The sequence below is a fragment of the Salvelinus namaycush genome, chromosome 9 (genome assembly GCF_016432855.1).
Source record: "Salvelinus namaycush isolate Seneca chromosome 9, SaNama_1.0, whole genome shotgun sequence".
Classification (NCBI taxonomy): domain Eukaryota; kingdom Metazoa; phylum Chordata; class Actinopteri; order Salmoniformes; family Salmonidae; genus Salvelinus; species Salvelinus namaycush.
The window spans coordinates 30,655,386-30,677,088 of NC_052315.1; the positions used below are offsets into that span (position 1 = coordinate 30,655,386).

The 21,703-nt window shown below is 41.6% G+C and overlaps 2 protein-coding genes across 2 annotated transcripts; one reads left to right on the plus strand and one right to left on the minus strand.

Moving 5' to 3' along the window:
- The first annotated feature begins 4,049 nt into the window (after positions 1 to 4,049).
- LOC120053228 (cholesterol 25-hydroxylase-like protein 1, member 1) lies at positions 4,050 to 4,907 on the plus strand. The gene has a single exon (XM_039000375.1). The coding sequence runs from the start codon at positions 4,050 to 4,052 to the stop codon at positions 4,905 to 4,907; it is 858 nt and encodes a 285-aa protein (XP_038856303.1).
- Positions 4,908 to 8,234: 3,327 nt separating this feature from the next.
- LOC120053946 (zinc finger protein 592-like) lies at positions 8,235 to 15,839 on the minus strand. The gene is made up of 10 exons (XM_039001274.1): positions 15,528 to 15,839; positions 14,914 to 15,000; positions 12,507 to 14,809; positions 12,215 to 12,393; positions 11,922 to 12,095; positions 11,663 to 11,822; positions 11,286 to 11,555; positions 10,984 to 11,093; positions 10,662 to 10,800; positions 8,235 to 10,575 (listed from the first exon to the last, which is right to left on the minus strand). The coding sequence occupies exons 3-10, from the start codon at positions 14,787 to 14,789 to the stop codon at positions 10,078 to 10,080; spliced, it is 3,813 nt and encodes a 1,270-aa protein (XP_038857202.1). The 5' UTR covers positions 14,790 to 14,809; positions 14,914 to 15,000; positions 15,528 to 15,839; the 3' UTR covers positions 8,235 to 10,077.
- Between the last annotated feature and the right edge of the window lie 5,864 nt (positions 15,840 to 21,703).

The following is a 21,703-nucleotide window of genomic DNA, read 5'->3' on the forward strand; positions in this document are numbered from 1 at the left end:
GCATTGCAATTTTGTTTAACTTGTGATAGGTAAGATGCATAATTAACTCATAACTCAAGCAGGGACCAACAGATCTGTATCTGGTACAGTATGACTTACCGTTTTGAATAAGCTGATTAACTAACTGGTCTGGGGTAAACTGCAAGTGGGGGGGATGGTGCTGCAGGTCGGTCATTCCACGAAAAGCAAAAGCCCTTTTGATATTTTAAGTAGAAGTGGCATTTAATACAGTGCCTTGCAAAAGTATTCATCCCCCTTGGCGTTTTTCATATTTTGCCAAAAGACATGTGGGAGACTCCCCAAACATATGGAAGAAGGTACTCTGGTCAGAATAGACTAAAACTGAGCATTTTAGCCATCAAGGAAAACGCTATGTCTGGCGCAAACCCAACACCTCTCATCACCCCAAGAATACCATCCCCACAGTGAAGCATGGTGGTGGTAGCATCATGCTGTGGGGATGTTTTTCATTGGCAGGGACTGGGAAACTGGTCAGAATTGAAGGAATGATGGATGTCGCTAAATACAGGGAAATTCTTGAGGGAACCTGTTTCAGTGTTCCAGAGATTTGAGACTGGGATGGAGGTTCACCTTCCAGCAGGACAATGACCCTAAGCATACTGCTAAAGCAACACTTGAGTGGTTTAAGGGGACACATTTAAATGTCTTGGAATGGCCTAGTCAAAGCCCAGACCTCAATCCAATTCAGAATCTGTGGTATGACTTAAAGATTGCTGTACACCAGCGGAACCCATCCAACTTGAAGAACCTGCAGCAGTTCTGCCTTGAAGAATGGATAGATCTGCCAAGATTTTAGAGACCCCAAGAGACTTAATTGCTGCAAAAGGTGGCTCTACAAAGTATTGACTTGGGGGGGGGTAAATAGTTATGCACGCTCAAGTTTTCCGTTTTTTTGTCATTTCTTGTTTGTTCCACAATAAAAAATATTTTGCATCTTCAAAGTCGTAGGCATGTTGTGTAAATCAAATGATATAAACCAACAAAAATCTCATCAGACCAAAGGACAGATTTCCACTGGTCTAATGTCCATTGCTTGTGTTCCTTGGCCCAAGCAAGTCTCTTCTTCTTATTGGTGTCCTTTAGTAGTGGTTTCTTTGCAGCAATTTGACCATGAATGCCAGATTCATGCAGTCTCCCCTGAACAGTTGATGTTGAGATGTGTCTGTTACTTAAACTCTGTGAAGCATTTATTTGGGCTGCAATCTGAGGTGCAGTTACTCTAATGAATTTATCCTCTGCAGCAGGGGTAATTCTGGGTCTTCCTTTCTTGTGGCGGTCCTCATGAGAGCCAGTTTCATCATAGCGCTTGATGGTTTATGCGACTGCACTTGAAGAAACGTTCAAAGTTTTTAAAATTTTCCAGATTGACTGACCTTCATGTCTTAAAGTAATGATGGACTGTCATTTCTCTTTGGTTATTTGAGCTGTCCTGGCCATAATATGGAATTGGTATTTTACCAAATAGGGCTGTCTTCTGTATACCCCACTACCTTGTCACAACACAACTGATTGGCTCAAGCGCATTAAGAAGGAAAGAAATTCCACAAATGAACTTTTAACAAAGCACACCTGTTAATTGAAATGCATTCCAGGTGCCTACCTCATGAAGCTGGTTGAGAGAATGCCAAGAGTATACAAACTTCTCATCAAGGCAGTGTGGCAACTTTGACGAATTTCAAATATAAAATATATTTTGGTTTGTTTAACACTTTTTTGGTTACTACATGATTCCATATGTGTTATTTCATAGTTTGTGGGCACCGTTTGTCACGTGATAGTGCAATTATTGTATTGTTTTGTTTAGTGTTGTGTAGTGGCTTTGCTGGACTCCTGGAGGAGAGATTTCATTAGTACAGAAAGCATATGATATGGTTAGCATTCGTTTTGGCCTCATTTGAACATTAGAAGATTTTTATTTAAATAGTATAAAGTGGACGGAGATATATGACATCTGTGGTGATTCAGTATTATTGATAGGATCGAGATAACCTTAATTAACCTATGTAAGGGGCACGCATCCCACATTTCTTTTTTGCCCCACCAAGATTTACATAATAAAATCGCCACAGCTGGTACTGTGTATATATATATATATATACACAGTACAGTATATATACAGTATATCACAAAAGTGAGTACACCCCTCACATTTTTGTAAATATTTGAGAATATCTTTTCATGTGACAACACTGAAGAAATGACACTTTGCTACAATGTAAAGTAGTGAGTGTACAGCTTGTATAACAGTGTACATTTGCTGTCCCCTCAAAATAACTCAACACACAGCCATTAATGTCTAAACCGCTGGCAACAAAAGTGAGTACACCCCTAAGTGAAAATGTCCAAATTGGGCCCAGTGTCAATATTTTGTGTGGCCACCATCATTTTCCAGCACTGCCTTAAACCTCTTGGGCATGGAGTTCACCAGAGCTTCACAGGTTGCCACTGGAGTCCTCTTCCACTCCTCCATGACGACATCATGGAGCTGGTGGATGTTAGAGACCTTGCACTCCTCCACCTTCCGTTTGAGGATGCCCCACAGATGCTCAATAGGGTTTAGGTCTGGAGACATGCTTGGCCAGTCCATCACCTTTACCCTCAGCTTCTTTAGCAAGGCAGTGGTCGTCTTGGAGGTGTGTTTGGGGTCGTTATCATGTTGGAATACTGCCCTGCGGCCCAGTCTCCGAAGGGAGGGGATCATGCTCTGCTTCAGTATGTCACAGTACATGTTGGCATTCATGGTTCCCTCAATGAACTGTAGCTCCCCAGTGCCGGCAGCACTCATGCAGCCCCAGACCATGACACTCCCACCACCATGCTTGACTGTAGGCAAGACACACTTGTCTTTGTACTCCTCACCTGGTTGCCGCCACACACGCTTGACACCATCTGAACCAAATAAGTTTATCTTGGTCTCATCAGACCACATGACATGGTTCCAGTAATCCATGTCCTTAGTCTGCTTGTCTTCAGCAAACTGTTTGCGGGCTTTCTTGTGCATCATCTTTAGAAGAGGCTTCCTTCTGGGACGACAGCCATGCAGACCAATTTGATGCAGTGTACGGCATATAGTCTGAGCACTGACAGGCTGACCCCCCACCCCTTCAACCTCTGCAGCAATGCTGGCAGCACTCATACATCTATTTCCCAAAGACAACCTCTGGATATGACGCTGAGCACGTGCACTCAACTTCTTTGGTCGACCATGGCGAGGCCTGTTCTGAGTGGAACCTGTCCAGTTAAACCGCTGTATGGTCTTGGCCACCGTGCTGCAGCTCAGTTTCAGGGTCTTGGCTATCTTCTTATAGCCCAGGCCATCTTTATGTAGAGCAACAATTATTTTTTTCAGATCCTCAGAGAGTTCTTTGCCATGAGGTGCCATGTTGAACTTTCAGTGACCAGTCAGTATGAGCGAGTGTGAGAGTGATGACACCAAATTTAACACACCTGCTCCCCATTCACACCTGAGACCTTGTAACACTAACGAGTCACATGACACCGGGAGGGAAAATGGCTAATTGGGCCCAATTTGGACATTTTCACTTAGGGGTGTACTCACTTTTGTTGCCAGCGGTTTAGACATGAATGGCTGTGTGTTGAGTTATTTTGAGGGGACAGCAAATGTACACTGTTCTACAAGCTGTACACTCACTACTTTACATTGTAGCAAAGTGTCATTTCTTCAGTGTTGTTACATGAAAAGATATACTCAAATATTTACAAAAATGTGAGGGGTGTACTCACTTTTGTGATATACTGTATATATATAAGTTACACTACCCAAAAGGTACTCAATTAGTGGAACGACCCAGGCACCAACTTAAACTGTTCAGTGTTGAAATCTTTGTGTTTTCTGGTGGATTTTGTTAATCTTACGGAAAAGGATTTATTGTTGGAAATGAGTATTGTGAGGGAAAAATCAGCTGTCTCATTGAAGTGGGAGCAAAGTACATAGCTAAGCACTATAAAAAGGGAGAATGTCTTCTTCTCTCTGCACATTACAATCACAGGCATTCAGAGTCACCAGGATGTTGAACATCACCAAGGTTCAGTTTACTTTGCAGCTTCCTACCTTTTCCAGATCCTCAGACAGGCTTTTGCAGCCTCTATGGGACTATTTCCTTTTCAATCACTACTCCCTCATCTCCTCTCCCTTCTTCCCTGTCATGATCTGCTTCTCCAGTTACTTATTCTCCAGTCTCCCCTTTGCTGTACTAGACCTCCTGGGAGATAATGTCCCCTCCATTCACCGCTACAAGATCCAGCAAGAGAGACGTCCAACCATTCGGATGATGGCAAAGAGCATCGGAAGGGCTGTATATAACCACTTGATCTTTGTTCTGCCTGCTGTGCTGATTCAGACCTGCTTTATGCCTTCAGCGGTGCTACCTACCAGTGCTCCAACTGTGGTAGAGGTGCTCATTGATGGACTGGCTGTCCTTCTTCTTTTTGACACACAGTATTTTATGTGGCACTTTGTGCACCACAAACATCCACAACTGTATCGGTGGGTCCATGCCATCCACCATGAATACATGGCACCCTTCTCCTGGTCCACTCAGCAAATCAGCATTCCCGAACTGATAACAGTTGGATTCTGGAGCAACCTGGACCCCATCCTGTTGAAATGCCACCCTTTTACCATCTGGTGCGTCACCATCTTAAGTATCTGGATGTCAGTGGAGGACCACATAGGCTATGACCTGCCATGGGGTCTTAACCACCTGGTACCATTTGGTCTGTTAGGAGGAGCACCAGCGCATGACATGCACCACCAGAAGCCCAACAGTAACTATGCACCTTTCTTCAGCCACTGGGATAGAATTTTTGGGACTGCCATCCTGGCAGGGAAGATAACTGAGAAAAAAGTGTTCTATTCTCTGTAAATAGAAAAATTCACTATAATTATTACGTTCATACTTACTTTTTATTGCTTACTGTGCATTGTACATACAAATAAAATGTGTCTTTGTTTTTATTCATTTGTCAGTGTCGAACATCAATTGTATTAAAATGTACTACATTTTTACACACAAGTGCAATGTTTGAAAATTTTCTAAATTAATTAGATATGGTAATTGCTGGAATTAGAGCAAAAGTAATGGTCCTTGGTAGTAATACATAGTCAAAGGATACAACTAGACAGCCAACTCCAGTTTACCATTTGCCCCAGAGGATGGCAGCAAACCATAATTTAAGCTTTTGTTTGCCTTGTCTGTTACAGTCTGATTCAGTAAAACATAAAAAAAAAAAACTGGATTCTACACAATGCAGCACAAGCTTACGATTTCTTAAACAACACAAACATACTTCGTCTTTGAAGACTTAGTAAGGATTTTCCTGTTTTCGTCTGGCTTTCATATCAACAAATCTGTTTGTTGGCCAGGGGTCAAGTTGAGCCACGGGCCAAGTTTTAAGTATAGGGCAAGGAAATGTTAGAGCCAATTAAAGAAATGTATTGTTAATCCATAGCTATGTGACAAAACTAGGTAAAATCAAAAATCTATATACAGTTGAAGTTGGAAGTTTACATACACTTGTTGGAGTCATTTGTTGGAGTCGCTGTTGGAGTCATTAAAACTCGTTTTTCAACCACTCCACAAATTTCTTGTTAACAAACTATAGTTTTGGCAAGTCAGTTAGGGCATCGTCTTTGTGCATGACACAAGTACATTTTCCCCAAATTGTTTACAGACAGATTATTTCACTTATAATTCACTGTATCACAATTCCAGTGGGTCAGAAGTTTACATACACTAAGTTGACTGTGCCTTTAAACAGCTTGGAAAATACCAGAAAATGATGTCATGGCTTTAGAAGCTTCTGATAGGCTAATTGACATCATTTGAGTCAGTTGGAGGTGTACCTGTGGATGAATTTCAAGGCCTGCCTTCAAACTCAGTGACTCTTTGCTTGACATCATGGGAAAATCAAAAGAAATCAGCCAAGACCTCAGAAAATAAATTTTAGACCTCCACAAGTCTGGTTCATCCTTGGGAGTAATTTCCAAACGCGTGAAGGTACCACGTTCATCTGTACAAACAACAGTTTCTCTAGGAGACACGTTCTGTCTCCTAGAGATGAACGTACTTTGGTGCAAAAAAGTGCAAATCAATACCAGAACAACTGCAAAGGACCTTGTGAAGATGCTGGAGGAAACAGGTACAAAATTATCTATATCCACAGTAAAACGAGTCCTATATCGACATAACCTGAAAAGCCGCTCAGCAAGGAAGAAGCCACTGCTCCAAAACCACCATAAAAAGCCAGACTACGGTTTGCAACTGCACATGGGGACAAAGATCGTACTTTTTGGTGTCCTCTGGTCTGATGAAAAACGAAAATAGAACTGTTTAGCCATAATGACCATCGTTATGTTTGGAGGAAAAGGGGGATGCTTGCAAGCCGAAGAACACCATCCTAACCGTGAAGCACGCAGGTGGCAGCCTCATGTTGTGGGGGTGCTTTGCTGCAGGAGGGACTGGTGCACTTCACAAAATAAATGGCATCATGAGGGTGGAAAATTATGTGGATATATTGAAACAACATCTCAAGACATCAGTCAGGAAGTTAAAGCTTGGTCGCAAATGGGTCTTCCAAATGGACAATGACCCCAAGCATACTTCCAAAGTTGTGGCAAAATAGCTTAAGGACAACAAAGTCAAGGTATTGGAGTGGCCATCACCAAGCCCTGACCTCAATCCTATAGACAATTTGTGGGCATAACTGAAAAAGCATGTGCGAGCAAGGAGGCCTACAAACCTGACTCAGTTACACCAGCTTTGTCAGGAGGAGTTGGCCAAAATTCACCCAACTTATTGTGGGAAGCTTATGGAAAGCTAGCCGAAACATTTGACCCAAGTTAAACAATTTAAAGGCAATGCTACTAAATACTAATTGAGTGTATGTAAACTTCTGACCCACTGGGAATGTGATGAAATAAATAAAAGCTGAAATAAATCATTCTCTCAACTATTATTCTGACATTTCACATTCTTAAAATAATTTTTTACTAGGATTAAATGTCGGGAATTGTGGAAAAACTGAGTTTAAATGTATTTGGCTAAGGTGTATGTAAACTTCCGACTTGAACTGTATTTAGTGCAACAGGTTTCTTCAAAAGTTTTGAGTAATGACACCACATTGGGGTTTACAGTGAAGAAAGAGGGGAGAGAGGGGCAGAGGTACTGCTGTCTAAACTATGTAAACGTGTGTCTCATGTCTCAACCGCTCTCTGCTCTCTCTGAGCTCTAGGCTAAAGCCATCACAGAGGAAAACAGATGCTCTCACTCTACTCTAGGCTAGAGCCAACACAAAAGAAGACTGATCTCTGCTCTCTCTGAGCTCTAGGCTAAAGCCATCACGAGGGAAGACCGGTCTCTGCTCTTTCTAAGCTCTAGGCTCTTCTGAACTACAGATTTTTGAGTTTAGTTAACTCTTTTGTATTTACTGATTATATGCAAGTTATGCTAATTTATAAAATTGTGGTAATCAGTTTCAAAAACATTTTTATGTCAACTTAGTTACATTTCAGAAATGATATGTTATAGTTTTTGAGTAAGGTTGGACTTTGTTAAACTCAAACATTTCAAGTATTGCAACTTATACTTAAGTAACTTTGACTTATAAAGATTGTCATGTTCACTTCACCATATTGATTTAATTTAACTTGTTTTTTATGTAATAGAAAAATCAAAATAACTAAGTTGATTTACATGAAAAATGTTAGTATACTCAAAACATTGCATGTGTTACTCATATGAAGGTTTAACGATTCACTTCAGCTATTTGAGTTGGAACTTTTTTGAGGTAATCATTTCTTCTTTTTTTTTTTTTTTGTATAATTTATCCGGTTTTACAGTGTGCGTATTGCTTGACATGGATTGGATTTGGCGCATCAAAGGCTGCGTTTACACATGCAGCCCAATTCCGATCTGCCCAATTATTGGCAAAAGAGCTGATCTGGGGTCAAAACCCCAATTACTTAAAAAGATCTGAAATGGGCTGCCTGTGTAAACGCAGCAATATTGTTCAGTCGGTTGGGGAGACTGGCGGGGGATACTTGCAAAATGGTTTGACTTGCCTGAGAAAACACATTTTGGAGGGAAAACAAATTGCCCTAGGTGTAGGTGTATTTTTTTCCAGCACATTGTCATCAGAGAAGGGATATCAGTCATAGCAGAAGGGATCTTTTGAGGACAAAGGATGCTGATGCAGTCATGTACATGTTTATTTGCAATTATTTGAAGTAAACATTACAGCAAGGCACAATGGCCGATGCAGTTTGAATAGATATGTGATGGCTTAAGAAATAATGCTAATAAAAGGTTAATTAGCTACTGTGTACATGGGTTAGCTTACAAGTCCTTAATATTGTACATATCAAAAGTACAAAGTTTCTCTTGACAGGCTATAAAAACACTGAGATGTGAATTTTCATATCAGCCACTGAGTTAACACTGATTCTATTTAAAGCATGAACACTGATTCATATAACCACTAGACAATGAACAGTTCATACAGCACTTAAATAGAAAGTTCACAAATAAGTCAATGTGACTATAAATATCAATCTCCAAAGTAATTTATAAAATTGAATATTGTGGGAGATAAACATTTTACATTGCAGCAAGACCAAAGGTGAAATCTCCCAAAACATCCGAAGTTTAACAATCACTGCCATATACCGTGGAGGTAGGAAGGAAGAGCTGCACAGGTCTTTATATTCAGCTTATTTCACATTTTTCACATGCACTCAAACATGCTATAACCCTTTACATTTAATCATTGCTCTTTCAATTGCCTTAGTACACCGTTAGAAATGAGCCATTTAACACCCTGCATTATCTTGCAACACAGATGCTCTCTCACATTCAATGAACACTCGCCAAAGATCACAATTAACTAAGAAAAACAATGACATCGCTAAGACAAGTCACCACTACTCTAAACATAGATATAAGAGCATTTAAAATTAATAAAAGCTCACTTTTATCAGGGTACAAAAGCAAGAGTACAGTAAAAAAGTGTAATATCTTTAAGCAAGGCATTTAAAGCAGCAGAAAAAATAATAACAAAGCGTTATCCCTGCCCATTTCAGAAAAAAACAGATGGGGCTGGAGAAACGTAAGCACTAGAAATTATAGCCATAGCTCTGGATGCAAGGACTGATCATTCATGATATCAAAATTATATATCTTTAACCATGTTGTACATGTCAGTTTACATTTACTAATGTATGACAGTTGAAATAAGCTCATGTTATATTTTAAGAATCAAATGGGTACATATAAATGTATAGGTCCAAAAATGGATGTAGCAACTGCTGATTGCCTCTAACTCCAACATGTATTTTATCTTGTAGAAAAGTGCTATTTTGGTAGTTTAACCAGATTTTATAATACATTCCATATCACATACCATGTGGTATGGAATTGATATCAAATATATCTTCTGTGCTAAGTGATACCTAGGTCAGAGTAAATATTTCAACATACAGTATGATAGAAGTTGCAATACTGTTACATACTGTCAGTATCATCACGACCTGCCTGAAGCACCATCTATTATAATGTACTTAAGTAGGAAACCAAACATATATGCCTGCTATAGACTAAAGCAAAGTCTATAGGCTTTTATTATATCAAATTTAAATGGGAGGTTAGCCTGAGGGACAGCTCCTTGACGTTCCTGAGTCGCTTGTCAGAGTAACTGGAGTCACTAGAGAATACTGCTGAACCAAACAGTGTGCCTTAACAGGTGGGTGTGGTTATGTACCAGAGGCTCTTAAAGACATTTAATACAACACATGCAAGCTTCAAAAGGTAAAATGAAAGTAAATAATTAATGATAATCTTGGCCAAAAATTACACATGATTAATTTTATATTTTCAGTTGATGTGGAACATCTGCCAGTCCCAAGGGCTTGAGAAACATAAAAAGTATTTTGTTTTAAGGCAAAAAAAGAAAAGCGTGACTACTATTTACCAAAGAAATGGAGATAGCATTTTTTAAGAAGTTCAAAATTTCTCTTATTGATTCTATTATGCCTGAAGATTATCCATGAATCTCTAGGTCAGTGTTGTATGTAGATTTAAAGGTCAATGGTCTTACTGCAGTCTCACAGTACAACCTGGTTGGATCCTCTTCCAGTGAAGGGTCAGATTTAACTAATGGAGGTGGCAAGTCCTCTCCCTCATTCACACCCACTGTTTTCCCCACGTCCTCTTCCTGCTTCTTTCTGCGCTCATACTCCACATCCATTATTTCCTTCTTCTCTTCCTCACGGTCTTTGACTTTGTGCACAATAAACAGGTGTCTGTTGAGAGACAGCTGAGATGCAAAACATAATCCACAGTGCAGGCATTGGGGAGAATTTTTATCGGTTTTATGCTGAGGTATGTGCTGCTGGAACTGTGTGCCATCCTCTGAGGTGAAACCACACTTAGCGCAGCGAAAGTGAGATTTCAGACGTTTGGTAGAGGAGCCTTCTAGGGCAGCACCATCCTCCCCCTCCCTCTGGGATGCCACAGCAGGTCTCTTTGAAACAAGCCTCTGCAAGTCAAAGTTAATGATTAGATTTCAAGTGTCCTTTTTGACAATCAGTAAAATGCAGAAAAAAATAAGAAAATTAAAATCACCTCTCCCAAGGCTTTGCTGGTATCTAGAGGGGTTGATTTTGACAGACTAAAGTCTGGATTTTTGATCCCATGCATCAAACTGATGTGGTTCTTCAGCATGATGTTTGTGGTGAATGTTGTCCTCTCATCTGTGCAATACCTGCACAATAAGAACAAATTATATCATATACAAAAAAATTGTCAAAATGTGGTAACCACAGCTTTGTTTTTGCACGTTGGACCATTTCCTGCAGTGCCACCCAGGGGCCAATCATTGCCAGATATGACCCAACCTTTCAGAAAGTAATGTACTTTGTAATGTAGATTTCAGGATAAATCTCACCAGCAGGTAAAGGTTTTCTTTCCATTGTGGTCATTGCGAATGTGTCTTCTCAAACTTGTGGAGGAATTGAAAGACCTCTCACACTGCCGGCATGGATACCGTTTCAGTGACTACAAAAAGCACAGAGAGAAGATTGACTTAATTAGGGTTGAGCTGACTTGGGAATTATTTCATTTCATTAAGGGCCTGAAAGATGAAAATCCCACGTCTGAAATGGTCCCTAAATTATCATCTGTCCTATAGTATAATTGCTACAGCTAATTAGTTTGAATGAGCAATAGAATAACTAAGTTGCTCCTCACCCTCCCATGGTTGTTCTTCATGTGAGAGACGTAGACTTCTCGGTCAGGCAGCCAGTGTAGGCACTCTTCACAGGTCCAACCAGCATTTTTCAGATTGGTCTTCCTGTCCCGAGAGGCCAAGTTGGCACTCTTTCTGGTTGCATCAGAGTGTTCAATGGGAGTGTTTACCTTTGGCTGGTGGAATGCAGAGGTAACATCTTGGTGCTGTGCAGTCATCTCTGTTGGTTTTGTACTTTTCTCCACCTCTTTGAAGATTCCTTCATGCACCCCCTGTAATATAGGCAGACAGCGTTGAAAAAGACAAAATGAAAAACGTAACATTATGTGCCCCATTTTATGTCAATGTGACTAGGTTGAATTTTAGGATGATGGCAAACCTTAAAATGCTGCATTAACGACTGCTTGTGGGTGAAGATTGAAGTGCACTCAGGGCACTTGAACACACAGGTTGTAAGCTTTTTGGCGTTTTGATGGAAGTGCTGAAGCAATAACTGCTTTTTCTTGAACACTGTCTCACAAGAACACTTGAAGATTAACCTGCAACAGAAAATAAACAATTAGAACGAACAATCATGTCAAACTTTAAGATGGGTTAGCAAATATGCAATTTCAGAACATGCATTTAGTTAAACTCACTGAGGAGACACTACGCTGGCGTTGTGCTTAGTTGTCAAATGCATTTGACATCCATCAGAAGACTTGAAGGCAACAGGACAGATAGTGCACTTATAGAAGATCTCACAGTGTTTCTCCTCAATGTGACTCTTCTGCACATTAAATGACATGAAAACCATATCACAGTGAAGACACCTGAAAGAAAACAAAGGACTTAGAAAAGGGGGCCAATGTTATAGAACACTTTTGTGATATGTATCCACCGAGTCCCATTCAAGGTCCTAACAAAAGCATATACTTCAGTATTGATTTACTTATAGCCAGGCTTGCGTGCATAGTGAAGACAGTTCTCCTTCACATGCTTCTGTATGTCCACAGAGCGACTCAGCGCACCACACTCAGGGCAGCAGTAAGGGGACTTGTGGGCATGAATACGCTGGTGAGCCCGGAAGCTGCACTTGTTTGGTAGCAGCATTGGGCACACCTTACACATCTATACATGACAAAACAACACAAAGCAAAACATATAAATACTGTCATTATTACCTGGCCTATGAAAGTGAACATCTCAGCAATTATTATCGTTTCAATTCAATCTTTACTCACCAGTCCCTCCATTTCTTCCGACAGCCTCTGGTAATGGCCTGCGAGACCTCTGTAATCTGATAGCTGCTTGTTACACTCCAGGCAGCAGAGTCTGTGGCGGATGACTTTGTCTGCATAAAGGGGCATGACTGGTTGGGTTTTAGGTGAGGATAATGGGGGCACATGGGAGCCCACATGCACAGAGGATTCAGCGAGCAAAGGTACAAACATCTGTCCCTCTGCTATGGGCTTCATGGAGAGCTGTGTGCACTGCATCACCACACCTTTGTTCTTATGTTCCCGTGCATGTGCCAGCAGGGCACACTTGTTGAAGAATACCATGGTCTTAGCACAGTGGGTGCAGGCTACTTCAATGTGCACACTCCTCCTGCCATAATGATAGGCGAGACTCCTTTCTACCCCAAAGGAGTCCCCACATTCAAGACAGCAATATCCGCGTGGTGGCAAGTGGATGTTGCTCTCAGGTGGTGGGTTCAGGTTGGGTACGAATGTGGGTACAGGGTTGGCATTGTTTAACAGTCTGTTTAAATTACCTGCTGCTGTACTAGGAATGGCAGCACATGGTTTAGGGGCAGCTTTTTTTACTTGATGCACCAATGGGACAGTGCTGCACACCATAGAAGAGGAAAGTGCATGTTGTTGGCTCTGTTGATGGGAGGTGGAGCGTGCTGCGACTGATGCAGCAACACTGTGAGGGACTAGGTTCAGGTTAGCTAAGTGCATTGCCTTAGGAAGGAAGCTTGCATTGGGCGAGTTGCCTGTTTGAACTGATGAAATCCTCTTTTGTGTAGAAGGCCCGTGCTGGGCAACCGGCATAGGTCTCATAACCGGACTACTTGTATTATGAAAAATAGTTGGGGACTGCATTGGTCTTGGCCTCTTGGAGTTCCCCTTTAATTTGTCATCAGTAACCTTTGATGGCAGAATGCCAACTGGTGTACTTTTGATGGGCATATCAACAATGATATCGCTTATCACATTATGAGAGGGATAGGGAGACAAACTAGAGTAGGCCTCCTCGACAATAATTCTCTGGGATGGGGAGGACTCAACAGACAGGACCTCCTCATTTTCTGAATCAGGTACTACACTGGTAACCGTGCGCTGGATTTGCCCAGTCGTAGTTTTAATGGTCTTTATTCTGACCCTCGGTATGGCTGGGGGTGAGCCAGATGCCAGTGCTGGGGATCCCTTGCCACTGCTATCACTGCAAATGCTTACAGGACTGTCAGGTGGTTTCATTAACCGCTTCACAGCTTCAGGGGGACTTCTGGGACTTTGTGGTGACATGGGCATTTTTGGACTAACATTCATGGTGCCGTCATGAGCCACTGATAAGTCTCCAGAGTTTGGTGGTTCACTGGGATAATTTCTGGCATTCAGAGCCACTAATGCCTCAAGGCAAGATGATAGTTTGGATGTTGGAGTTTTGACACATGGATGAGAGGTGGGCATCTTAGACGTTGCCACTATATTGTTACTGCTTGACTCAATAATGTTATGATCATTTGCAGGGAGCACTGCACTACTATGACAATCTCCCTTGTCCTTCTGGTCACTGGCATTACTGTCAGGCTTCACCTCTGTTCTGGTATCCTTTGCTTTGATAGATTCTCCTTTGCTCCTTGGCAGGTTCTCAAGTTCTTCACAGTTTACTTTATGGCACTGGTCAAACATGCTGTAAGACAGCTGTTTTTTCTGATTGTCTGACATTGGGGGTTCTGCAGACATAAATATAGAGGCAGCAGGGAAGTAGGGTCTCTCTTGTTTTGGATGGAAATCAACCCCATTGCTTGGGGTGTCTTCAGATTCTGGACTAGAGATGGGGCTGAACTGGGAAAAGGACTGAGAGAAGGAAGGTGTTCCTTCAGGTTTTTGCTGGACGGGGGTCTTCCCTAAGAGTCCTCTTGAGCCATTCCCCTTCAAAGCACACACAAAAGACTTAGAACCACAGTGGCCTATCTGATGAGAGTCCATGGAGGCCCCTGACCCCCTGAACCCATTTTGCAATGGGTATCTGAAATGTGGGCCCTCTCCACCACTATCAGGCGACTCCTGGTGACTTGTGTTCTTCACTATAACACTGACAGCAGGAACATCAGACGCACCCACAGCTTGGTGAACAGATACACTGTCCTCCATACACATCTCTGTGTGTTTCAGCTGACCTTCTGCCTCATCATGACTCTCCTGGGTGGGCTCTTTAGCATCCAAACTGGTGGCATCAGGGATGTCAAAGGCAGCCAAAAGATCGTCAAAATCAGGGGTCTTCATGTCACCCATGTTTGAAAGCTTACAAACACCTGAGGAAAACATAAAGAGGTCAAACATGAGCACATAAACTGGGGTACCAGAGATGTGGCAGATTCCCCGAAGATAGTGATGTTGAGGAGAGTTAGTTATTTACCATTTGGCTCTCAATTATGGGTTGTTGCTATAATTCTGCAGGGTTGTCAGTTGGTGTCATGATGGGCTGCTCCATCTGTGCACATACCTGAGATCAATTAATAGGTATTAGGTTTCCTTTTGTACATTATAGACATACAGTGAGCTAGCTAGCTTGTAATGCTAAAAAGTGTATTTCACTGGCTAGCTAAGTTAGCTGTCAAATAACTGCGTCTAGCCATGAGCCAAGTGGATAGTTAGGTAACTAGTAACTTGCTATATCACCAAACAATGCACTGTGCTGCAACATAATTGTTTAAACTGTAAATAGCCAGAACATGTGAATACAGTGGCCGGAGTTATCATGCTAGCTGTTAGTTAGCAAGTTAGCTAGGTGTGAGGCTAATGTTAGCCAGTTTGCTTGCTAATTGTCTAGCTAACGTTAGCTGGCTCGCATATTTGACACTCGCAGATCTAGCTACCATTAGCCAACTAGCGCTAAATTAGAGAGCTAGCTAACGTTAAACGACACGCTAAATCATCTACTACCGAGTGAGTTGAGGTTAGCTTTAAGATTAAAAACAAATTCGAGCATATCGTTATAGCCTAATGAGTTAAAATGTAGAATTCACCTACTTGACGATTAGTTAACATGTTGAAGCCATAATTCATCCGATTCAAAGGCCTCATTATTTCGGGTGGACTTCTTAATTTGCAACAAAACAGCTAGCTAGCTTCTAGCTTATTGCTTGCTAACTCGCGAGAGCTAAACACATATGTCATCTCGCGAGTCTGAAGTGAAAATGGATTGATAAATCACAAATCGATGCAATGTTGGAAGCTATCAATGCAAACTGCTTCAGTAAATTTGATGTGGAAATTCTACAGTCCCTCTCCTATACCATTCCTTACAGCTAGCTAGTCGCTCAGAATAACATTTTTTCTGAGCTCTCTAGCTAGCGACTTTATGGCGCATCGCCAGCTTCCTGACGCAATTCCTCTAGGATCAGTGTTGCTATCCGGAATCCTTGGGAAGTCCTTACCTTAACCTGAACCTTAATCCCAACCCCTACCCTAACCATAACCCTTGCCTAACCCTCATGTTTACCTTCAAACTGCAGTTCTAATCTTAACCATTAATCCAAACCCCAACCCCTACCCTAACCATATCCCTTGCCTAACCCTAACGCTGACCTTAAACTGCAATATCAAATCAAATCAAATTGTATTGGTCACATACACACATTTAGTAGATGTTATAGCGTGTGTAGCGAAATGCTTGTTTTCCTAGCTCCAACAGTGCAATAATATCTAACAGTGCAGTAGTATTTTAAAATGATTCACAACCATACAAACCAATCTGACAGTAAAATAATGGAATTAAGAAATATATAAATATTAGATTGAGCAATGTCGGAGTGGCATTGACTAAAATACAGTAGAATAGAATACAGTATATACATATGAAATGAGTAAAGCAGCATGTAAACATTATTTAAACATTAAAGTGACTAGTGTTCCATTATTAAAGTGGCCAGTGATTCCAAGTCTATGTATATAGGGCATCAGCCTCTAAGGTGCAGGGTTGTGTAACCGGGTGGAAGCCGGCTAGTGATGGCTATTTAACAGTCTGATGGCCTTAAATTAGAAGCTGTTTTGACCTCACCTTCTCAATGATAGTGGGGTGAACAGGCCGTGGCTCAGATGGTTGATGTCCTTGATGATCCTTTTGGCCTTCCTGTGACATTGGGTGCTGTAGGTGTCCTGGAGGGCAGGTAGTTTGCCCCAGGTGATGTGTTGGTGTAACAGTTTAACTTTACGTCCGTCCCCTCGCCCATACCCGGGCGCGAACCAGGGACCCTCTGCACACATCAACAACAGTCACCCACGAAGCATCGTTACCCATCGCTCCACAAAAGCCGCGGCCCTTGCAGAGCAAGGGGAACCACTACTTCAAGGTCTCAAAGCAAGTGACGTAACCGATTGAAACGCTATTAGCGCGCACCACCGCTAACTAGCTAGCCATTTCACATCCGTTACATTGGGCAGACCGCACCACCGTCTGGAGTGCCCTGCGGTCGTGGGCGGTGCAGTTGCCGTACCAGGCGGTGATACAGCCCGACACAATGCTCTCAATTGTGCATCTGTAAAAGTTTGTGAGGGTTTTAGGGGCCAAGCCAAATTTCTTCATTCTCCTTAGGTGTGTGGACCATTTCAGATCATCAGTGATGTGTACGCTGAAGAACAAACGTCAGTGATGTGTACGCCAAGGAACACATGTTTGGGCGACCCATCCAAGATTAACATAGAAATGTGAATTATAGATCTGTCATTCTCATTGAAAGCAAGTCTAAGAAGTGGTAGATATATTTTATGTGAGCTATTTCTATGCTTTCTGTTTTTAAGTTTCATTTGGGGTCTTTTACATATGGTTTTGTACACCAGCTTCAAATGGCTGAAAATACAATATTTTTGGTTATGGAAAATATATTTCACAGCCGTTTAGATGGTACAATGATTCTCTACACTTGCTTTTTTTGTCACATAAACTGAAATGAGGCGAACAATTAGAATTTTAGCAACCAGGAAATGGCGGAGTGATTTATGCATAGTGAATCTTTAAAATATCCACATCAATGGGGGGTAGGGATGTCCCAAGGAACCCGGATAGCACATATCATTCCCCTAGTTGTAACCATAGAGATAGATAGAGGACACATAGAGATAGAGATAGATAGAGATAGAGTACTCGGCAGGTAGCCTAGTGGTTAGAGCGTTGGACTAGTAACCGAAAGGTTGCAAGAGCTGACAAGGTGAAAATCTGTCGTTCTGCACCTGAACAAGGCAGTTAACCCACTGTTCCTAGGCCGTCATTGAAAATAAGAATTTGTTCTTAACTGACTTGCCTAGTTAAATAAAGGTAAAATAAAATAAATAAAAAAACAGCCCAAACTGGCTCTAACCAGAATAGAAAGAGTGGGAGGCCACGGTGCACAACTGAGCAAGAGGACAAGTACATTACAGTGTCTATTTTGAGAAACAAAGTCCTCAACTGGCAGCTTCATTAAATAGTACCCACAAAACACCAGTCTCAACGTCGACAGTGAAGAGGCGACTCCGGGATGCTGTCCTTCTAGGCAGAGTTGCAAAGAAAAAGCCATATCTCAGACTGGTGTCGTGGAAAATCGGTTCAAACCATAACACTTACAAGAACTTGTAAATTCAAATAGACTTTTAACACAATGTATCACAAGCCGGAACGATCCGCGGATCCCACACCTTCCCAGAGCACTGGCTCGCTCTTTATACACATCCACACACATCAGATCATTACATACATTAATTAAATTACTTCTCCTAGGTCATATGCCATCATTATCCTTCATTTCAGGCTTCCTGCTTGTTTACGCCCAATAACGCCTGTATCCGCTCTTGATTAGATTATAATGGAGGCAGGACCCTCTTGTCTCCTAAAATTAATATATATCTATCTTACCCTAAGCACTTATGGCCTTTACCCTCCATTTTATCTTCATAATGGTGTCCTGGTCTTTCCATAAATGTACTGTAAAGCACGTATGACTTTGGCCATCTGCTAATCTTTGGTTTCCTGTATTTACCAGAATGGCAAATGCACTCATGTCTGCCTTCTCCTACTATTTTCTAATGTACACCTGTCTATTGTTTAATAGTGTGATATCTACCTACATATGTATCAATTACTCCTACACTGGCCAATTAAAAGAAAAGATACAGGTGGGCAAAAGAACACAGACACTGGACAGAGGAACTCTGCCTAGAAGGCCAGCATCCCGGAGTCGCTGGTGATGCCGAAACGTAGGTAAATACCCAATAAATTACTGGGAGTTTATAAATGGAGTTTGCGACTCTCTTTATTTTGATAGTTTATAGTTTATTCACCGTTAGTCTTCATCTCCACACAAACACATGTTTCTGTCTTTCACTAATTCATTCTAATTAACTGAATCATTATGACACACCCCTCACTATTTTCATTGGTTGCACTAATTGCACTGTTTGTCTACATAACCTGGTTCAAGTATTCATGATATTACCATGAAGAAGGCACAGTGATGTCGAAATGTTGGTAAATACCTAATCAATTACTGGGAGTTTATATGGAGTGTGCGACTCTCTTAATTTTGATACAAAATCCGTTGGCACCACATAACATACCAAGTATTACAGTGTCATGGACATTAATTTCAGTAGCACTCTGCCAACACGCACACACATATACCTCACTCACTCACTCACTCACTCACTCACTCACTCACTCACTCACTCACTCACTCACTCACTCACTCACTCACTCACTACAGTACATACACTACAAACTAGTGACAATATCACCCTATTACAGACATTTAACAGTTTTCTCTTGTCACATCAAACCACAATTTTCTTACAGTATTTTTGACACGGTCATCTACAGTTCATGAATAAGTAAACACCAGAAGTGTGAATGATGTGAATGCATATCAATTTCAGTCATAAAGATAAGCTACCAGGTGAGCTACTGCTTTACTCTGACCATGGGCCAGGTCCAACCCAGTTTTTACATGGTTCTCATATTATATAGCCATGTCTTTCACTTTGTAAGTTGACACATGTGTGTAAATGGCACTAACAAAGTTAGTGTTTATTTCTGTAAGCCCCTTCCCACTGTTCATCACTCAAAGCTTTGTCAGTTACATATCACGACAAGTGACAATCCTTTGAGGAACCAGGGTAAGGGGATCAGTGTACTATACTGTTCAGACTTAAGCATAGTTTTAGGACATAATACTGCCATGACAGAACATTTTAGAACATGCTATTCCACTAACATTAACAAGATCCAATTACTGACCAACAAAGACTATTTCTACAGTGCATTTGGGAAGTATTCAGACCCCTAGACATTTTCCACATTTTGTTACGTTACAGCCTTATTCTAAAATTGATTAAATTGTTTTTTTCTCCCTCATCAATCTGCACACAATACCCCATAATGACAAAGTAAAAAAAAAAAAATGGGACATTTTTGCAAAAATACTCAAATATCACAAGTATTCAGACCCTTTACTTAGTACTTTGTTGAAGCACCTTTGGCAGCGATTACAGCCTTGAGTCGTCTTGGGTATGACGCTACAAGCTTGGCACACCTGTATTTGGGGAGTTTCTCCCATTCTTCTCTGCAGATCCTCTCAAGCTCTGTTAGGTTGGATGGGGAGCGTTGCTGCTCAGCTATTTTCAGGTCTCTCCAGAGATGTTTAATCAGGTTCAAGTCCGGCTCTGGCTGGGCCACTCAAGGACATTCAGAGACTTGTCCCGAAGCCACTCCTGTGTTGTCCTGGCTGTGTGCTTAGGGTCGTTGTCCTGTTGGAAGGTGAACCTTCGCCCCAGTCTGAGGTCCTGAGCGCTCTGGAGCAGGTTTTCATCAAGGATCTCTCTATACTTTGCTCCTTTCATCTTTCCCTCGATCCAGACTAGTCTGCCAGTCCCTGCCACTGAAAAACATTCCCACAGCATGATGCTGCCACCACCATGCTTCACCGTAGGAATGGTGCCAGGTTTCCTCCTGACGTGACGCTTGGAATTCAGGCCAAAAGGTTCAACCCTCGTTTCATCAGACCAGAGAATCTTGTTTCTCATGGTCTGAGAGTCCTTTAGATGCATTTTGGCAAACTCCAAGCGGGCTGTCATGTGCCTTTTACTGAGGAGTGGCTTCAGTCTGGCCACTCTACCATAAAGGCCTGATTGGTGATATGCAGCAGAGATGGTTGTCCTTGTGGAAGGTTCTCCCATCTCCACAGTGGAACTCTGGACCTCTGTCAGAGTGACCATCGGGTTCTTGGTCACCTCCCTGACCAAGGCCATTCTCCCCCGATTGCTCAGTTTGACCAGGCGGCCAGCTCTAGGAAGAGTCTTGGTGGTTCCAAACTTCTTCCATTTCAAAATGAAGGAGGCCACTGTGTTCTTGGGGACCTTCAATACTGCAGACATTTTTTGGTACCCTTCCCCAGATCTGTGCCTTGACACAATCCTGTCTCGGAGCTCTACGGACAATTCCTTCTACCTCATGGCTTGGTTTTTGCTCTGACATGCACTGTCAACTGCGGGACCTTATATAGACAGGTGTGTGCCTTTCCAAATGTCCAATCAATTGAATTTACCACAGGTGCACTCCAATCAAGTTGTAGGAACATCTCAAGGATGATCAATGGAAACAGAATGGACCTGAGCTCAATTTCGATTCTCATAGCAAAGGGTCTGAACACTTATATAAATAAGGTATTTAGATAAGTATTTCTAGAAACCTGTTTTTGGTTTGTCATTATTGGGTATTGTGTGCAGATTTATAAAGAATACAATTCATTTAATCCATTTTAGAATAAGGCTGTAATGTAGCAAAATGTGTAAAAAGTCAATGGGATTGAATACTTCCCGAATGCACTGTACTTAACCCATTTCTATATCTTGTGTTGTTTATAGCCTCCATTTACCCATCCAGAAGTAGCGATATCTCTACTTTAGTGTTGAGAGGCCTGTTCATAGGTACCTGTGTATCTCTGATTAATGCCTGTATTGCAGGTAAGTGCTTATTTTCACTTCAAAATGATTCTTGATATCACAGTTAACGCATCATCTGACTCTCCTTGGTGTAATATATCACACATTTCTTTTTCGATTTGTTTGAAGTGGACCATGCTTGCTTTGTTTTTCATTGTTCATTGTGACCTCTCCAGTTATTCTCTATGTTCCACCTCCTCTTGAACTTTTGAATGTTTTTGGGACCTCCTTTTTCA